The 21254-nt window shown below is 42.4% G+C and overlaps 2 protein-coding genes across 3 annotated transcripts in view; both read right to left on the bottom strand.

Moving 5' to 3' along the window:
- Window positions 1-323: 323 nt before the first annotated feature.
- sdc2 (syndecan 2) overlaps window positions 324-21254 on the bottom strand; it is a 41665-nt gene continuing 20734 nt past the window's right edge. Inside the window, exons 2-6 of one of the 2 annotated variants that reach the window (XR_006013521.1) lie at window positions 8770-8881; window positions 8365-8528; window positions 6639-6768; window positions 1168-1426; window positions 324-835 (exon numbers count right to left, since the gene is read on the bottom strand). Coding sequence is in view for 1 of the 2 variants with exons in the window: in XM_042012529.1 (XP_041868463.1) it covers window positions 1263-1426; window positions 6639-6768; window positions 8365-8528; window positions 8770-8881 (570 nt within the window). In the remaining variant the exon portion in view is untranslated. Of the gene's footprint in view, window positions 1427-6638; window positions 6769-8364; window positions 8529-8769; window positions 8882-21254 lie in introns of both variants that reach the window. The other variant, XM_042012529.1, reaches the window with a different exon arrangement.
- On the bottom strand, window positions 12645-15329 carry LOC121657140. The gene is made up of 4 exons (XM_042012528.1): window positions 14615-15329; window positions 14333-14491; window positions 13981-14073; window positions 12645-13159 (listed from the first exon to the last, which is right to left on the bottom strand). The coding sequence occupies exons 1-4, from the start codon at window positions 15128-15130 to the stop codon at window positions 12836-12838; spliced, it is 1092 nt and encodes a 363-aa protein (XP_041868462.1). The 5' UTR covers window positions 15131-15329; the 3' UTR covers window positions 12645-12835.

Below are 21254 nucleotides of genomic sequence, written 5' to 3'. Positions count from 1 at the left end.
GTTTTACTGAAGTGGGCTGTGAGCATTGGGTCAGGACTCAGACCAGGCCCAAATAGCTTTTGAACATGGTATCACCATAGTAATCTCACTGTCACTCAGAAGTCACAGCTGATGGGCATTTGATCTCACCTATGTTCTGGTTCCAGTCTCCAGTCTTACCTGTTAAAAGGCGGAGGGCAGAATCCACCACACTGTTCTGCGGAAGCTGCTGGTCCAGTTCAGGCCGGTGTGGATCAGAGATTGGCTCTGTTGTTCTGGGTTCTAATTAAGGGTTTAACATCAAGAAAGAGGAAATGTTGGTATAAAAAGCAGACTCCGCTGGATGTTAGGCCACAGTGTTTATTCAGTAGTGTTGTTACAGCTTCCAGGTCCAATACTGTCAGTTTGGAAAGACTAAAAAAGGAGTTAAGGTCCCACTCATGAAGAACCTCCAACACAAGCTCACTGAGCAGGAAAATGTCCAAACATAGGCACTTTGAAGGTCTCAAACATTAGTGAATCTATATATTTCTGTAGATAGTTATATATCTGTTCATACACACATAAGTAACTGGACTCAAAGTTCTGGTCTCTCAAGGAAAAATCATCAGAATGTGGACGTGATGGGGGGGCAGAGACTCCGAGTCTTTGGGTTTCACTTCGACATGGGGGTGGGTTGAGGGCAGAAGGAGAATGAACAGCTGCATGTGGCTAGAGCTTAGATCATGTGATCATCTTCCTTTGCAGCTCTCCGACTTGAAGTGAGATGTAAAGCTCAAATTCATGTCACGTGACCTGTGATGTCACTGTTGGGAAATGCAGCTGTCGCTTAACAACATTTAAATCTCTGGAAACACTGGAGGAAGGGGAGGAAGAGGAGGAAGAATTCATGGGTCAATAACACCACAGCCTGCAGAGGAAACACTTATTAAATCCAAACAAGAAGTTGGTTCTGATCTCTGGGCCTGATTTCTGGTTCTGGTGATTTACAGAGTTAATCTTTAACAGAGATAAATGAATGAACACCTGCAGATCTGCTGCAGCACAAATAACAAACCAGGTTGGACAATGAAGAACTGAAATGTTTTGTTTCTAGTCAGTGATAGTTAAACTCTGAAGCAGTTTCAGACATAAAAACCGAACATTTCTGAAAATTTTCAGTCCGATGAAAAAACTGGAGTAAAAGACCTTCATGACACGTGTGAAAAATCCCTCTCCTTCCAGCCAGAACATTGTTGTTGACTGTGTGTCAGCTGACTGGGGCTGGCTGTGTCCCTGTGACTTTATGCATAAAACTCCTTGGTCGGGGCCTTCTGATAGGCGGCGCTGGAGGGTTTCCTCTCTCCCAGATCGTAGCTGCCTTCGTCCTTCTTCCTCATGCGGTAGACCAGCAGGAGGATGAAGAAGATGGCAAACAGGAAGCCGATCACACAACCTGCAATAACAGCTGAGAGAGACAGAGATAGTAAGAGACGGAAAGACAAAGATGGAAAAAGATGGAAAATTGCAAAAAGAGCAAAAGGGAAAGAAGAAAGGAGACAAGAAGATCACAGACAGAAGGAAACGACCCTTCAATCCACACCATCACCAGACAACAAACTGTTACACCTGTACATGAACACACCAGAAAATTTCCTACAACTTTTACAAAAGCAGAAACACACACACACACACACACAAAACAGGGCTGCCAGTCATTAAGAGTTTTTAAATAATAACCAAATCAAAATGACATTACAGTGACCAGATACTAACTCACAGGAAAAATACAACAAAAAAAAAAAAAAAATACAAAAAAAAAAAAAAATTAATAATTATCGCTTAGTATTAAAAACCCACTGCACAACTCAGTGACTGTGTCAGCATGCAGAGCATGAGGAAGAGGAGTGATCAGTGATGAAGAGTGGTGGGTGAGATCATGCAAATGCGACCTCGCCTCCACGGAGGCTAGAGGCCTGGGCCGGGCCCTCAGCAGCAGACCCGGAGCACCAACCCAAGCCACCCCACCACAAAGACGACTCCAGCCCCACCCAAAGGGCGGCAGAGGAGAGCCCCAGCAAGAGCCCCCCACAGTCCCGGGGCACAGGCCCCAGTGGGCCAAGATAAGCAGCCGCCGGCCCCGCCAGGGACCGGCCACCCAGGGCAGCCCAAGCGAAGGGCCCAGGGCCCCAGGAGCCCAGAGGCGGCCGCCCCACCCCCCAAAGGCAGAGGGCCCGCAACATGCCTAGGAGGACCAGGCCCCGCCAGACAGCCACCCGGCATAGGCCAGCACACCCCCCGATGTTCCAGCCGCACACCCCGGGAACCAGGGTGCTATCAGCCCCCTCCCCCCACTCCCCATCTACTTCAACCTGCACCCCATATAACCCCACACTCACACCCTCCCCAGTGCCACACCCACAATCACTCACCACTACACAGTCACGCCACACACAACCCACCCACCATGCCCCATGGGGGACACCCCAGGCGGACCAGCGGACAGCGAGCCCCAAGCACCCCCCCTTGCCCCAACCCCCACAGAGCCAGCAGCCCACCAGCGCAGCACCCCGGGACCTGGCCCCGGGGCAACACACACACACACAACATACAAGCATCCCTGTCTCACACTCCAGCACCTCCCCCTATAATCCCCCGAATCCCACTCAGCCCTCCTTCAAACCCCTACACCCCCCCTGCCCCCGGGCCATACCCTGGGTCCCAGGGTGTCAACCAGACACCAGGGCATGCACCAACCCACACCACGGCAGCACATCCGGGCAGGCCCAGACCCCAGGCACATACGGAGCCCACCACCCCGGATGGAGGAGGACCACCCTCGGGCACCAGAGCCCAGAACCCCCGCCCAGCCCGCCCCAGAATAGCCCGGCCACCCGGCCCAGGACCAACGCCCACCAACCCAGGCACCACCAGTGGCCTCACCCCCCGCCATGATGCGACTCCAACCGCTGGCCCCCACAGCCCCCGACGGGGCCAGACCCAGAGCCACCCCCACCGCAGAGCAGCCCGGTCCCGCACCACGGGCAACCACAAAGAACCCGCAACCACCAGTCACTCCCGGCCATTTCTCAAACCCCTATAGCAACGAGGTCACAGTCCTCCACCTACACTAAGTGATGGAACTAAGCACAGGGGACCAGAGGGAATGAGATTCAGCTACATGGTTTGTTGAGGAGGCAGACATTGTCTCACTACTGATGTGGTCAACTAAGAGATTCCTAAACTGCTGAATACACAGATTATTTTTGTTTTTCCAGTTCACAAGGATAGTTTTCTTTGCGATGCATAATGCTGTGCGTATCATGTGTGCAGAGTTAATTGCCATAATAATGTCACCCAAGTCACCTAGTAGACATAGTGCGGGGATTGTAGGAATATTACATTTAAACCATGTTGACATGTCCACACATACCTGAAGCCAGAACCTGCGGACAGGTGTGCAGGACCACAAGGCATGGAGGTAGTTGTCTGGTGTGTTTTCATTGCAGTGTGTGCAGATGTTTGATTGTGACAGACCCATCCTGAACATCCTTTGTCCTGTATAATGAGTTCTATGCAGAATTTTGAATTGTATTAGTTGCATATTTGAATTTTTAGTCATTTTAAAGGTGTTTAAACATATTTGTGACCATTTATCTTTATTAAAGTTACTGGATAAGTCACCCTCCCATTTTGAAGTTGGAAGACAGATTGAGTCTTCTAGTTTAGATAATAGTCTATATGTTTTTGATAATAGCTTTGGGGCATTGAGATTCATGAATTCTGCCACCCTAATAGGTAGCTGTAAGTTTAATTGATTAATGGCATATTTTTTACATATAATAGATTTAAGCTGGTGATATTCTAAAAATGTTTTGCTACTGATTCCATATTGTGAAGTGAGAATATTAAATGATAAGAAGTTTCCATTTTCTATTATATGTTCTAACTGTTTTATTCCTTTATTTTTCCATTGAGTAAAATTGATAAGCTTTTTGTTTTGCAGGATGTCAGGGTTGTTCCAGAGGGGTGTAAACTTACATGGAAAAAATGAGGATTTGGTTATTTTTAGAAAATCCCACCAAGCCACTAAGGAGGAACTGATATTGATGCTTTTAAAACACTTATGTGTTTTGATGGTTGAGCTGATGAATGGCAGGTCAGAGATAAACACATCCTAACACAATGCTTGCTCTACATCTAACCATGTTTCATCCAGACTGCTAGGTTTAAGCCATTTGGAGATATACTGCAGCTTGTTAGCTAAGAAAACATGATTAAAGTTGGGTAGCTCCAATCCGCCTCTATCTTTAGTCTGTTGTAAAGTTTTTAGACTGATACTTGATGGCTTATTTTTCCATAAAAATTTAGATATATGTGAGTCCAGTGACTTAAACCAACTGGAGGATGGTTTAGTGGGTATCATTGAAAACAGGTAGTTTACTTTAGATAGAACCATCATTTTAACTGTGGCAACCCACCCCATGAGTGATATGGGTAAGCGCCTCCACCGTGAGAGATCATCCTCTATTGCTTTAAGTAGCTGGACATAATTTATCATTGTTAGTTCTGATAACCTGGGGGAAATGTTTATGCCTAGATATCTAATGTTTCCAGACTGTATTGTAGTATTGGGTATGTTTTGTAGGTCACAGTTGATGGGCATAATAATAGTCTTAGACCAGTTAATAGAGTAGTCAGATATTGGTGAGAATGTGTTAATAAGTGTGATTGTCTGGGGGAGAGACGTCGGTGAGTTCTGGAGAAAAAGTAATACATCATCAGCATAAAGACTTATCTTGTGTTCTATATTTTTGGCATGGATTCCTTTAATCTCTTTATTTTGTCTTAAGGCAGCAGCTAGGGGTTCAATAAAAATAGCAAAGAGTGATGGAGAAAGCGGGCAGCCCTGTCTGGTGCCTCTCTGCAAACAGAAGCTTGGAGAGGTTTGATCATTGGTCTTCACACATGCATTTGGGTTGTTATATAATATCTTTATTCAATCTATGAAAGATGACCCAAACCCAACTTTGTTTAACGTTGCAAATAAAAATTTCCAGTTTACTTGGTCAAATGCTTTCTCTGCGTCTAAAGAAATGGCTGTGGATTCCAGATTATGTAGAGTAGAATAATCTATGATGTTAATTAATCTACGCATGTTAGTAGAGGTATGTCTAGCTTTAATAAAGCCTGTTTGGTCAGGATATATTATTAGAGGGGTTATTTTTTCTATTCTTCTGGCCAAAGCTTTGCTAATTATTTTGAGATCTACATTTATTAGTGAAATTGGATGGTAACTGGATGGAAGTGTCGGGTCTTTACCTGGTTTTAATAGTAGAGTAATATTGGCTAGGTTCATATTTGAAGGTATTTTTTGTTTTTCCTTTATTTCTAATATCATATTGTAGAAAGTGGGTGCCAGCATTGTCCAGCATTCTTTGTAGAATTCTGCTGGGTAACCATCTGGACCTGGAGATGCTGCAGATCTGACCAATGAGAGTTCAGGAACTGACAGACTCACAGCATCAGGTGATGGGTCAGCTGGTCATTAACATGTGAGACTAGTTAAGTTCTGGTCAAATCCATTTAGAGCACCATGGACACGTAAATTTCATCAGGGTCCGTTCTGACCGCCGGCATCTAGGACTGGCAGTAGGGCTGGGCGATTTATCGGATATACTCGATGTATTCCGAGATGTTTTACATGAGGATTTATAAAATGTCTATATGGTGAAAATGGAGAATAATAAATCACAGCAGCATTTTAGGTGTCTATGTGGGTTTTTCTTCGTAGCCTCTGTCTGCTGGTTAGAGTGAAGCTCACCACATGCAGCACGAATCAGACAGCCCCCCCATCCAGAAAACCCTCCTGCATACACGAGTGTTGTTTCATGAGAGAGGAGGAAGCATGGAGACATGGAGTATGCAGCTAGCTAGTTTACGATCATTAAGAGACAGAAGTAAATGTGAGACGTCCATTGTAAGCAGTAATTCTCCTCAGAAATAACAACAATGATGAAGAAGCTGTGCGTGTTTCTGACAGACATGAAGTTCTTCGAACTCTGGAGCAGGAACCTCCTCCACTTGCACTCATCACACGTTCTTATTACAGCAGATATTTCTGTCTGGTGGTAGATGCAACAACTTCAAGTGTTGCTTTCTGACTGCTGGTGGGAACGTAGCTCACCTGTGTGCAGGTGGCAGGTGGAGACATGATACGATGTAGTTCCATGTCAAAATAAGAATAAGATGGATAAAAGAAAATAGAAAATAAATTTGATCTTCTAGGGTTAGCGGGGGTAGATGCTAAGGGGTTAGGGGCAACCCCTAATATAATAGTCAGGGAAAACTGGTTTTTATTAAGTTTATGAAAGAAGGTCCCTGGTTCAAAATAAAAAGAGAGATATACCGTGTATCGGGATAAGGCAAAGAAACTATCGAGATATCAGTTATAGGCCAAATCACCCAGTCCTACTTGGTAGCTGCTGGGTGCAGCAATGCAGACAGAACTCAGGAAAATAAGACTTAAAATTATTTTCATGGAGAGCTTCAGATACAGAGCTGGTACAGGTTTTATGTTTAGGTTCTGGTTAAAGTATTTACAAAAACACGCTAATGTGACAAACATTTCCTGCAGCTGATTGTGTGTATCACCGCCTAACAGGATGACTCATGCGTACCTGCCAACACCTCCGTCCTCTGGAGGAGGTTTTCCGTGCGGACCTCGATAGGCTGCTGAGGAGAACTGGGGGGACCGGTTGTACTGATGATCTGGATCCTCTGCAGGTCCTCTGTGACTGGAACTGGTGCCTGAATGAGGAGGAGGGAGAGGAGCATTTGCATTGATTAGCTTAGCAAAAAGACTGGATCTGCCTGTTGGCATCACTTCCTGTTCGCTTACTTGGTAAACAGTAGATTTATTTTTTATGTTTGTTCATTTTATGTCCAGAAACTGTTGTGATTCCCCAGCATTTTATGAAAAGGAAACTGATAGTTTCAAAGTCTGCACTGACAGCAGCAACAGCTCAGCTAGGTGGTTATTTAATGCAAATGAGATGCCTACAGACAAAATCACATGATCATCACTAGTTGACATTTGTCATGACCCTTTTTATATAGCTGTAGTACTGACCCTGGTACTACTGCTGTAGTACGGACCCTGGTACTGCTGACCCTGGTACTACTGCTGTAATACTAACCCTTGGTATTACTGCTGTTGATGGTGCCGTTTCCCGGGGTGTGCGGCTAGGACATTGGGGTGGATGCTGGGGGAGCCTGGTCCTCCTGCACATTTTGCCTGCCCTTTGTCTTGGGAGGAAAACGAGCCATTCTTGGGGTTCTGGCTGCCTTGGATGGACGGTGCCTGGTGGGGTCGGGGGCTGCTGATCTTGGCCCGCCGGGCCCTGTACCCCATGACTGTTGAGGGCTTTGGCTGGGTCCTTCCTCTGCTGCCCTCTGGGTGGATCCGGGGTGGTCGTCATGGTGGGGTGGCTGGGGTTTGTGCTCCAGGATTGATGGCCCGGGTCTCTGGGCCGCCCTAGTCTGCCTCTTGCCTCCGTAGAGGCGTGGCTTCATCTCTGATCCCGCCTCATTCCACATCCTCTACATGCTGACACAGCACTGACGTGTCCAGTGGGTTTATACACTAAGAGATGCTTTAGTTCAGGTGTGTGTTTCTGGTTCTTTGGCTGTTGTTGTGATACATGTTGTTGTTGCGGTCTTGGTTATTTTTTAGGAACTCCTTGTTGAGTGTCTGCTTAGTTTACCTGTAAAAGCTGTACGAAATTTTCTGTTGTGTTTCTGTACAGATGTAGCAGCTGCTTGTCTGCTGTTAGGTTGGACTGAAGCTTGTTGCTTCTATCTGCTGGATCTTTGTCTCTTCTTCCTTTATTCCACTTTACTTTTTACTTCACTTCATTATTCTCCTTTATATTCTGTCCCCTCCAGTCAGGTCCAGCAAGATTACAGAAATTCTGTAATTCTAAATATATAAGATTACAAATTAAAAAAAAATAAATAAATAAATAAATCACATTATCAAGAGAAGCCTTGGACCCACAAAGCTCCTCTTGGCAAAGCTAATTTGTTTGGCACAACATAGGAGCCAGACCATCATTCTGCCACCACCGTGCTGGACAGGACACAAAAGAAAAAAAAAAAGGAGTTGTGACAGAATCATTAAGGAGTCTTTGGGTTGTAAATGTTTGGACTAATAGTTTGTAACTTGAAATGTTGATGTATGTTTGTGAATTTATATGTAATTTTATCGGTGGTTTTGATTGATTTGTAACTTGGTTTGCTGCTGTCTTGGCCGGGACACTGTTGTAAATGAGATTTTTTTCCTGTTTAAACATATAAAATAAATAAGGAGTCATGATTCAGTTAGGTTCATGGAGCAGCTGTTACCTCAGTTCTGATGGGCCTCTTGGTGTTTCTGTCCTCTCTGACTGTGGCTGTGTCCATCTTCTGGGTGAAGGCTTCGGTGGAGTCCTGGGTGGGCTTAACTGCATTGGGCTCGACATTAGTTCGACTGTCAGTCACCATCTCCTTCACCACCTCCTCACCTCCACCTGGGATAAGAATGGAGTCAGAAAGATCCATCAGAACCAGATCCAATCAGAAAAGAACAGGTCATGTGAATCTGCTGCAGAACTTTCAGACCTACAAAGTTTTCTTCTGCTGGAAGAGAAGGAGTTGATCAGAATCATAGCTGGAAACCTGAACACACCTGTCTGCAGGTGAATACAGAGTGTGTGTGTGTGTGTGTGTGTGTGTGTGTGTGTGTGTGTGTGTGTGCGTGCGTGCATGCACCTGAGCCTGAGCCTGAGCTAAAATCATCATCATCTTCAGGGTAGTAACCTCCTGACCCGACATCTTCTAGGTACAGGTCATCAGACTGAGAGGAAGTCCTGGCTGCTTCTATCTGCAAAGGACATGAGACACACCTTTCAATCACGGTGCACCTGTATCATCATCGAAAAACCAATCAGCATTAACATTTATCAACACCTCCACCCCTATTTACTTAGGTAAAAGAAACAGAAATGGTTCTGGTACACGTGAGACTCATTTGGTTCTGACCGACCTGGTATGGAGAGATGGGAAGAAAACAAAGCAAGAAGAAGAGCTGCCACAGGGAAAACAGCTGATCTGTCTGGATGACCTGACATGAAAAGGAGGGGGCTAAGAGGAGAGTGGGGGAGGAGGGGGAGAAAAAGGGAGCAGTGAAGGAGAATTAACCTGCTGCCTGCAGGGTGCTCAGCTAAAAGCTTCATAACATGGGGCGGGGGGGGGGTCGTTGACTTCATCCAACAAAATGTGTGGGTGTGTGTGTTGTGTGAACACACGCTGATGTTAATAGCCTCGCTGCAGAGAGGACTTCCTGCAGGAGGTCAACAGAAATCAAACTCACTGGGAGTTCTGAAGGTGTGTGCATGTGCATGTGCGTGTGAACACAGAGAGAAAATAATAGAGAAAGCATAATCTGTAGCGGACATTTATAGACATTTTGCAGATCAGAAATCCAACAGGACAGTGTTAAATAAACTGGAAGAACAAGAAAAAGAAGTAAAAGTTTTGGTGTCAGGGAGAGCCTGGTGTTCTCCAGTTACCCCTGGGATTTTCAAAGCACCCCATAGCACCCTCAAAAAGATTCATGTTTCCATTTGTTGTCTTATTTAATTTTGTTCACAGGTTAGTTATAAACATTCAAAATCAACTGAAAATATTTAAAAATTAGGAACAAGATGACGAAGGGCAACCACCCGGGCGTCCCATTGACAAGTCCGGTCTTGCAGATGACATTAGCTCTAAGCCATGCAAGGGGGTCCAAGACAGTCTGTACTGCAAAAATACTCTCCACAGCCATTCAGCAATCAACATAGGAGTTTTAACTATATAGAGGAAAATAGTTTGTCCAAAAATGCAGCATTCTGCTTTGCCTAGAGATTTCTTGAAACAGAGCCATGGATTTTTACACAGAGCCAGCTTTTACCAGCAATGGATTTAATAACTAGTGAAAAGGTTCTGTATCGCTGAATAGCCATGATCAAAGTATGGGACATAAATTTGCCATGGAGGCATCACATCAGTGAGCTGCGAGCGCAGTTTAAGAAACAGCAGTGGAGACTCTCAGACCAGAAACCTGGCACTACTGGCAATAAACTCAGACAGAACCAGAGCGCTGGACCAAGAAAAAATCACTGCTGCCTTCGCCCTCAAACATAACAAGAGTAGGATTGTTTTATTTTGAAAACATCAAAAGGTAAGAGCATGTTTTTGTGGCTGAAGGTGAAAATTCAATGTACAGTGGTTCATAAATAATTGCGGGAGTTATGTTCTAAGACTAACCCGCAATAGGCGAAATCTGTATAGTAGTCAGCTTTATTTTTTACAATTATTATAGACGTTAAAAGGCTGTAACATCCCTCACTACACACTTTATACACTTTTGTCAGACAGGCATTAACATTTTCACACTTTTTTTAAACACCCTCAAAGTTCAAACCTTCGTAGAAAAATAAGTCCAGTTTTATAGACACAGAGCACAATGTGCTGCAAAATTGCACTAACAAAATCTGCAAAACAGTGAGGCTGCGAAAGGCGAACTGCGTTATAGCGAGGGACCGTTGTATTTGTATTAAGGCACGTATTTTTAATTTATGCTCAGGTTCATATTAATGAGGTCTTTGTTGATTTCGAAGGTGCAGTGTTGTCAATGTGCAGCAGAATCTGGTTGATTTTTGTAACTGAAGCTATGATGTGTGTGCTAAAGTACAGTGCTATAACAGCGTCGTTACAGGCACAGTTGTCCCTTATTTTTTATTAAAAGTTTGTATTGAGGTTAGAATTAACATAGTCCCTTTAAATGAATGGGTGTTAAATACAAATGTGCATGTTTGCATATGGCTAGAGGTGTTTGTGTGTCATGGGTCTTGGTGTGTGATTAACACATGAATTTAAGAGAGCCATCAATGATATGATTAGCACCCCTGTAGCACCTGCAAAAAAAAAAAAAAAAAAAAAAAATTCTGGCGAGTTAAGGATATCCCCCATGACAGTTTTCTGACTGTAGGAACCTTTTGCAGTTCCTATAACCTTTTCAGGAACCAGGCAGTTTTTCCGCGCATTCGGACAGATAGGAACTAGAGGTAAAAGCCTTCAGTTCCTAGAACCATTTTAGCTCCTATTCCAAAGCAGGGTCTTTTCAGGGTTCCATAGGAGCCCTCATGACGTAGGTGTTTGGTAAGTGGTAGCTCCACTCCTTGCCAGACTTCCACTTCTTGTGTCCCCGCCATATTTAAAAACCACAGTTGCAGCTACGGACAACAACAACAGAGCATGAAATACACGGACCGACGAGGAGGTCAAAGCTGTCCTGGCCGTCTACTCCACAGAGGATTTTCACAGAGGTTTGGAAGGTTCATAGCAGAAAATAAAAATATTTGAGACAATCAGTCCAATGTTCAATGTCTTTATTGTCATTGTACTGGTACAACGAAATTAAAAAATGCTAGTCTTTGAAGGTACTGAATGTGCATAAAAAAATTTTTAAAAAGTGAAAAGTTGAGAAAATAAAAACAAGAATAAAAACAGATAAAAACATCACACACACAACATTAACATTGTACGGATATGTACAGTGATCAGCGCCTGTTAAGTACATTTATTGCTATGGCATAAAAACCGTTCTTCAGTCTGCGAGTCTGTGCTCTTAAGGACCTGAACCGTCCGCCTGAAGGCAGCAGTTCTAAAATCGAATGCCCTGGATGTGATGGGTCCAAGAGGATATTTTGAGCTTTTCTGATGCGAGAGCTATACAGATCTTCCAGGGACGGTAGAGGGCAGCCAATGATCTTCTGGGCTGCACTGTAAAATCTGATAAGTTCACCTTACTTGGAAAAAGCATGCAAACCGATTGCACTTAGAATAGTAAGTACTAGGGAATAGGTATTATGCGTTTTAGTAACTATCATATACAAAGTAACAGTTACTTAACAATTGAGTTACTTTAACTAAGAAAAACTAGTTTGGAGTACTTGGCAATATGCCTAATGTGTACATAAGATGAGTTATAGACTACTCAGAAGTACTAGTTTGTAATACTAACTTGCATCATGTAAATTTAACTATTGTGTGTATTCCTATTGCCACAATTATTCAAGTTAAGCTAACTTCAGTGAAATTTGCCTAACTTGCGCAAAAGGTATCTCTTAACACAACAGGAAATAAAGGTCCTCTTTTTGTAGATGCAAATAATAAAAGTCAGTAAATGATCAAATTTGCAAATAATATTTAGCCATGAAACAAGGTCTAATTTGTAAGGAATGGCTATGTCTAAAATGCCAAAAATGTCTGCCAACTCAATAACTTAAATGAATATGGTGGTGTACAGGTATAAACTAAAAATCCATCACATGCAACCACAATAGTAAGAAACAGGTTTATTAAAAGAAATTACCTTTAAAACCACAGATTTAAAACATTTTTATCTGCAACAACCGGTAGTAACGTGGCCAGTAATAACAAAAACAAAAGTACAAAAAACAATAGCAACCTGCACTGCTCATATATACATAAGAAATGCAGTGCCAAAGGTTCAATGACTGCACATACTCAGCAGAATGTTTTTTTAATAGTTCAGAGTCTTTGGGGAAAGATTGTTTTCTCCCAGCCCAAGCATCAGTTTCTGGATGAGGGTCAATATGTTTGCATGGTATTTAAGATGGGGAACATAGCACAGGCTAAATGACAGGCAAAACAGTAGGACAACCATTAACATGACCTGTAGTAAAAACAAAAATTAAACAAAATAGCAACCAGCACTGCTCATATACACAAGCAACATAGTGCCAAGGGTAACTCTTAGATGACTGCACTAACTCAGCAGGAGGTTTTTTAGAGTTTGAAGTCTTGGGGGGAGTTTGTTCTCTCCCAACCTAAGCATCACTCTCTGGATGAAGATCAGTGTGTTTCGCATGGCTCTTGGGTATTCAAGGTGGAGAGCATAGGACAGGCCAAATAATAGGCAGAGTGCCTGTGGTAGATTTGGGAGATTTTCCATCACAGTACCTCCTTCCAGAATGATGCCAGTTGACAGTGGGTTTAGATGGAGAGGATCTGAAGACACAGGTGCATCTTCATTGATGATGGTCACCAAGCCAACAGTCACCTTTGCCCAGGCCTCACTGCAGTTTGAGACCTGTAAGAAACACAATCCCAATTACATCTGTCCCACGTACACAACCTTTCAAGCTGTGTGGATTTATTTTTCATTAGTTTCAGCTTCTTTCGGTTTCCCAAATGCAAGGATAATATGTTAGATTTTACTTTCAGATTTTCTAGCGGTCATCTGTAAACCTTCCTCAGAAGAATCACCTAAATAATGTGTTGTCAATTAAAAGCTGTTCTTCTCATGGCCAGCCCATTCCACCTGACCGACCCTGTAGGCTGGCCATGCCCCCTGCTGTCTAATGTTACCAGCAGACCCAGCCGTGGGAGAGCATAAAACCCCCTAGTCCCTGTTGATGGTGGACATGGCTGGCTTTTTTTTTTTATCTTTACAGCCTCCATGATCCAACTTTTTTGTCATCTTTTTTGCATTGCCCAGTTTTTATGAAGGGGGTTTTGTACTTTTCAAAACCTGGGACTGTTTTCTCCAGAGAATATCGGAAGGTGGGAGCGTTGCCAGTCTAGCAACCTGGTGAAATTTTTGTAGAAGTCTGACAGCTGAAACATAACATATTTTCCTCACATCTGCCTTTCAAAAAGAAACAAATTAATAAAAGAAAGAAGAAATAATTAACTGCACATAAACCTGCAATTTCCAGCATCAACATACATGGGTTCATGTCATACCATACATTAATTTTAATGTATAAAAATTATTTCAGCTGCCAGTCTTCCACCCTTGTCAGCCCACTGCACTGGACCTAGGACATTCTTGCTGTCCCTCGTATTTCTTGTTCAACTCACAAAGACATATTCTATATTCTTATTTTCTGTACCTATGTGTGAACTTACAAAAGCAGTGTTGTAGAAGTCACTTGGATCATCACCAAGTAGAATTGGGAGGCCTCTGACAACAAGGGTACGAAGTGCTGTCACATCTGGCCTCTAGTAGAACCAAAAGATAAAGTACAGGATATTACAACATTAAACATTACAGAGCAAACATGTTTTTTAAAATGTACATGAGAGGGTTTCACCAAAATTTCTGACAGAGCAGAGAATTCATTTCTAGATGTAGAACAGTTCATTAGCAGCAAAGGACTAGGGTGTAGTGAGGACTGCAAGTTGCCCCAAGTACAAAAAAATTCAGTTTTTATATTCATTCATACTCATTAAAAATAAAATAAACCTGAAGTAGACTTACCGCTGAATCGATCTGCTGCACAATTTCAGCTAATTTATCTCCAACACTTCCTTTCTTGGACTTGAAGATGGTGAGAAACAGTGGTGTGAAGCGGTCTAATGAATCAAAGAAGTCACTCTCTAGGTGTGTGGTGGCAATCCTGTTGAACTCTGCATATACCTGCAATGCACAGCAAAAAAAAAACAAAAAAAAAACATGAAGAACACATCATTAGACCAATTTCTTTCTTTTTTTGGCAGGTGTAAATACAAAAGCATGAAGCATGTATGTGTCAGTTCTTACTTGTCTTTCTGAAAAAAGGGCAGGCCACCTCGCCTTCAGGATTTTCACTGGAGGTTCAGCCTCCACAATCTCCCGTCTCCGCAGGGGGAAGGTCTGGTCCATCTTTGCAGCAATAATGGTTCCACTGGGATTCTGTTTTCTCATTTCTTCAACTAGAAGCTTTCTTTCAGCCTCTAGTCCATCTTTATTCTGCCCTTCTGGTAGGTTAGGTAAGTAATTCACCTCAAATCTCTTTGGTCTTTTGAGGCCTTTTGCTCCCACTTGTGGTGTACGTCTTATCCCTGCATTTATTGCAACTTCTGCACATCCTGCTTTCCTCAGTTTAGTGCGATAGTTCCCCATTTTGTACATCAAGCTGTTCTTCCAGCCAGAACACCCATCTGGTGAGCCTGGTTCCCTCAGACAGGGATGTTTTGTTATGAGTGCTAATGCCACAGAATGGCATCGTTCTTCATTTGGATAGGCATCAAATCTGTAGATCTCTTCAGCGATTCTCTCCAAAATACCATGCTTCATGTCTCTTGGTACATTCAAGCAAGTACGGTCTTGTAAATACAGAAGATTGGCCTGTCTTAGCCTGAATTCCACATCAACAGGAAAATTTGGAATGTCAAAAAACTCTGGCCATTGCTCTTGTCTTGCTGATGGGCTTGGTGTCGACAGAATCACTGTATCATCTGAGGAGCCATCAGATACACCAGAGGTGCAGGTGGTAGGCGTGCAGGTGATAGGTATCACTGTCAGCGTCACTAATGGTATGATCTTGACAGTAGCTTTTGAAGCCGGCAAATCTTGTACATCATCAAGGTTGCAGAGGGAATTATCAAAATCTGGATCCTCATACATAAGATTAAAGTCTTCCTTGAGTTTGCATTTTTCTTTAATTATCATCATCAGATCTTCAACTGTTTCTGGTTTCCCATGTAGTGAAACTTTATGTATATCCTGTTCATTAACAATAATTTTTAGTTTATAGCTCCCCATGATCCTAGAGAGAACAGACATGACTTTAGTGTCAATTTCCATGTAGTCATTCAGCATAATATGTAACGCTTTAGTGACACATACATATTTCCCTTTATTCGATAGGAAGATAAGGGGAAAGGATCATTTAGATCAGAGATTTGGGTGACAGTTAGACACCCTCCCCCACTGAAGCACAACTCATAACAACGCAAATGTTCAGTATACCATGAAGTCAAAAGCTTACAGACTAACAGGATTTCTGTATTAACAACAACAATATGTGCTATTTGCTGGAACTCTGGAAGACCTGAGCAACATCCAACTGAAATTATCATATCTGTACTATATTTTACACCATGTACACAAGCAGAAGATGCAACCAGAACTGTGCTTTGTTTGGCATTATGCTGACGTAGGGAGTTCTGAACATTTTCAGGGAAAGATGTAAGCATAACTGACCTCACTTTATCAATTTCCAAAAGCAGGCCTGAAGAATGATGAATCCAAATGGAAGGCCATCATTTTTTGGTGTCTCACAGCTAAAGTTTGTGGCAAGTTCTTAAAATTGCGAGTGTCATGCACAACCTTTTTAAAAAAATTGTGCTTCCCTTCAAATCGCATTGTCCACACATCTACTAGTGGGCCAAAGATTTTTATCATTTGAGGGTAGTGTTCAATGAAATGATGTTTAGGACGAAGTTTGTAGGTTGGGAAGGTTTGTTGCAGTAACTCTCTATGTTCTGAGATTTTGCATTCCAGGAAGTGTATTAATTCATCAGTAAAGTAAGATGACATTACCATCTCTAGTATATCTTTCAGAAGCATAAGTATCTCCCATGCTTTGTCTCCCTCCGGGATATTATGTCCTATCATCAATGGAAGGAGCCTCAGGAGAGACCAATTTTCATGGCCATTGCCCCCAATAGTTCTCTTGGAGATGTGTGTCTTTGGAATAATCTGTGGTTGGTCAGCTTTATCAGAAAATGTGTAAGGAAATTGCTTAATGGCCTTATTCAGAGCGTCCAAAGAAATAATTCTCTTTGTAATCAAATCCTGAAGACACAGTGACAATTCTGCTGGCACAATACCCTCTAAAAAGTCGTGCAGGATGTCAGGTGGAAAGCCATCGACCACATGAAAGTGTTGAAGTTGTTCACCGAATGGACACCCTCTTTTAACACCATAATGTCTAGCCACAGCAGGGTCTTCTACAACATCTTGCACATGTCTGTCATGATTTTGTCTTGTTCTTAACTGGAATAGACCTGATCGGACTTCCTTATGCTGTATCTCATCTAGCTTACACATACAAAACCTACAGAAATGATCTGCTGCAAAACTCTCCTGGAATCCTGCCACAGAGTGAGCCCCTAAGTTGTCCGCTGCCACATACAAAACAGTGCCTTTAACACTTTCTGCTAGTTGTTCAACATAAACACCATGTTCCTCTAGAGTTGAAAGATCCTGAAGAATTGGACGCAGGACTTCTTCATAACCATGTTCCTTCACAGAATTTACCTTACACAAAAGTGCAAGTTGTATGGAGTGTAGGGCTGACCGATATTTGGAATCAAGATTGGCAAGTACCCAATACACTGCGCATAGTTTATGTTTTTTCTTAGATGTTCCAAGTGGATTAGCCACTTCAAAATCATCTATATATAGACCTAGAGTAATCCTGAACTCTCCCACATTTAAAAGGACATTTTCTTTGAAGTGTGAGCCATCTCTGAATGAGTGGTATCCTTCTGATGGAAGAGTCTTTTCGTGCAGCACCTTATCCAAAACATCCTTATTGTTTAACAATGTCTGCAGCATTTTCAGTAGAGGAACATACACAAATGAGCTGTCTCTGGCAAGGTAGAATTCAATTGGCATAACAACTGGAAATTTGTTCTGTATAAAGGATGCTCTCCTGCTGGCTGTTGACAGGGATCCTCCTGTATTGGTGAACTTAAGCAGGACATTATTTTGTGTAACTACATTTACAATGTCATTCACTATGGTATCATCCACATCACTGCAATGTTGAGAGATAATTTTTTGAACTGCACATTGTATTAATGGCTTTGAAAGTAAATTAATCTGATTGATCTGCTGTATGATTTCTTGGGCAGCGATTTCAGATATGTGCAGGATTGTCTGCATTTTTAAAAATAAAGCAGCGAGGTTGCGTTCCAGCTGAGTTTCCAAGTCCTGTGTGCCATCTAAAGACTCCTCATACTCACATTCAAGGTCATCCTGTGAAGAAACATGATCTTCTTCTGTCACCTTATCTGGTTGTTCAATGTTGTTTACTATTCCTGATTTAAAACATGGTGTAGTGTTCTTACTGTGAACCCTACTTTTATGCGCATTAAATGTTGAATACACATTGCTCTGAAAATCACAGCCTTTGTATGGACACAGAACTCTTTGCTTAAGTTTTAAATGACTGCGCAAATGTGTAAAAAACTCTGCTTCAGTGCAGGGCTCCCTGTAATCACATAACTGGCAGTGGAATGCAGCTGTGGGTTTACCACTTTGCCTTTTGTCTGATGCACAGTGCCAAACAGATAAATGCACTTTGAGTGCATTGAAAGATTTGAACGTGCACAAGCAGTCATTATGAAGACATGGTATTGGTTGTTGCCGTGTAAAGCTTCCATGTTTCAGGCGACAGTGTTTCAACAATTGTCCTCTTTTGTCTGCTGAAAAAGTGCACTGCTTACAGGACCACTGCATCTGCAATTGGTTATATTAAGACGAAATTTTTAGTGTGTGTTAAATGCATGTAACACCCAAACTCTTGGCTGCTGGGATCTCACCTCCAGTTTCACAGCCTAGTGGTCACGCCAGTGGACGTTGATGAAGCAACAGGGTTGAGTTCTTCTGGAAAATAAACAAAGAATTTCTAATTTAAAAGGAAAATTCCAACTCCAATTTTTGACACACATTCACATAAAGCAAAACTGTACATGTGCAATAAGCCACATGAATAATTCCATAATCCATGTTTACTCAATTAATATCATTATCTTATCATGCCACTGATCTTTGGTTTCATTTTACAGATATTATACATTATCACTATTTACTACTATTATGAGTGCATTTCTTTATCCTTACCATCAAGTTGACATTCACAATCTCTAAGAAAACAACAAAAATACAAAAAAAAAAAAAAATACAATATAGTTACTAACAATTGTATTTGACCAAAGAGCAGTGTAGAACATTAAATGGTTAAGGTAGCTACCTGTCCAAAGGATGTTATATTTAATATATATGCACATACGCACCTTATGATTCAAATCATAGCTCATTTGTAAAGTCTGCATCCCAATTTAACGCACACGGGAGCTAAGGGGGCCACATTAGACTAGCGCTAGCTTAGTGACCGCATTAGCAATGTTAGCTTTGTGATAGTTTACTACATTTTGTAATAGAAAGACCCATCCAATCAGATTACCGTAGTTCAAACTTCTGACCAATAACGTGTCAAAAAGCTTGATGGACAACTTAATGGACCAAAAGGTGTTCTTACTATCTAAGAAAGTGTTTGAATATAAAATACTTTATAAGTAAAAGTCCCTTGCTATGTTGACATTCAATAAATTACTATCAAAAGTAAGAAAAAAGAAAAGAAATTCACACAATTATCATTTGTTTGATAACTTACCTTACAAGATGAGATCCCTGAATTTCAAGCTCAAACTGGCGGGTCCACTGGCTTCTACTGCACATGCGCAGATCAGTTTGTTTTTAGGATATGTTGGAAAATACTTGCTTTTAGCAAGTGACAGTAACTCCAGTGCCATTGTGATAGTAACTTAAACCCTGTCAGTTTGGTTTAAAATGAAATCATTGAGTGGGTGTAACTTAAGTCATGTAATCTGTACTCTAGATAAAAATGTAAATGTACTTTTTCACTGTGCAGTTACATGTTACTTTATAAAACTTATTAAGTAGTACACATCAGTACTGGTAACTTATTTATGCAAGTCAAGACAGCTATTAGATTTTACAGTGTGTGGTGACGACCCTCTGGAGCGCTTTCCTGTTTGCAGCTGTGCAGCTGGAGAACCACGCACAGATGCAGTAAGTCAAGATGCTCTCTATGGAGCAACGATAAGAGGACACCAGCAGATCTTGATTAAGGTGATTGTGCCTTCTTGATGATGGCAGTGGTGTTGATGCTCCAGTTCAGGTAATCCTCTAAACTTATACCAAGAAATCGGAAGTCTGAAACCCTCACTACACAGTCCCCGTCAATGACCAATGACTGGATGCCCATTTTTTTCCTTCTGAAGTCTATGATCAGTTCCTTGGTCTTGGTAGTTGTCACGGTGTTCGGCTGGGTTGAGATTTCCCAGCCGTCCCTGAAGGCATTCCCCCTCCAGCTCTGACTATCGGCTCTGATCACTAACGTGCTCCACCTGCGCGGTGCGCTTTAAATACTTGTGTATGACAACTTCTCCCTGCCAGATCGTCTTGGTTTATCCTTGCACGTTTCCAGCCCTGATATTCTGCCTGCCAACTGGGTTAGGGTTAGGGTCTCCGAACCGTTTTGACCTGGATTTCCTGACTCTGCCTGCCACGGTCTGGTAACTCTGTTGTTTGGATCTTTCTGGAACTCTGACCTGTGGACTGTTTTTAAGGATTGGATTTGAATTACGGAACTTGTTACTCTCCTTTCTGGATTAAACTGGAGGATTTGTATGGAGCGTTCTGAAGGCTTTAACCTCAGTGGAAAACGCAGCGCTATTTTACCATCAGTCCAAACTAACACTGTTTTCTAGTTCAGCAGTTCCAACAGCCCCTGGTGGAGTTTCCAATCGCAGCCCTCTCTGTTCTGTTGGCTTCCACCTCCTCTGCTGGGACGTGATCACTATACCTCGCACATTCCTCCTGATCACTCTGGTTCTCACCTTGGTTCTCCTACCCTCACAGGCAAGCACACTGAGTATCCAGATTCTCCACCCCAGGAAATATTCTCATCTCTATAATAAATCTTATTCACCCAATCCTTACTTCTGACTTTTATTGTGGTCCAGTTTGCTGATTCATGACAGTAGTATTAAGCACCAAGTTGTTCTTTTTACACCATATTAACAGCTGCGCCACCTCGTCTCGATACGCAGACTCATCCTCCCCAGAGATGAGCCCCACCACAGTTGTGTCATCTGCAAATTTTATTATACTGTTGCTGGAGTGAGTGGGAGTACAGCCATGCGTGTACAGAGTGTAGAGCAGAGGACTTAGCACACAGCCCTGGGGGGATCCAGTGCTGAGGCTGAGAGCCGATGAGATGTGAGATATTAGTGGTTTTACTCTGAAGCCCACTTGATGTTCGAATAAGCTTTGTAAAGTATGTTTTTCCCCAAGTGGCACACTTAACATGCTGGTGGAGTTTAGGGAGCACCGTCTTTAATTCAGCATGATTAAAGTCCTCAGCTATGACATGCACAGCATCAGGATACATGCCCTGTTGTCTGCCAATTGTTTCATGTAAATGTCCAAGGGCAGAGCTAGCATTAGCGTCTGGTGGTATATACACGGCAGTTACCATGACAGCAGTAAACTTCTGAGGAAGATAAAAGGGCCTGCATTTAACAGTCACAAACTCCAGGTCTGGGGAGCAGTGACTGTCTATAATCTTGGTGTTCGTTCACCAGCTGTTGTTAATATACAA

The sequence above is a fragment of the Melanotaenia boesemani genome, chromosome 17 (assembly GCF_017639745.1).
Source record: "Melanotaenia boesemani isolate fMelBoe1 chromosome 17, fMelBoe1.pri, whole genome shotgun sequence".
Classification (NCBI taxonomy): domain Eukaryota; kingdom Metazoa; phylum Chordata; class Actinopteri; order Atheriniformes; family Melanotaeniidae; genus Melanotaenia; species Melanotaenia boesemani.
The sequence above is the reverse complement of the archived record's forward strand: the minus strand, read 5'-3'. Positions and strand labels throughout refer to the sequence as shown.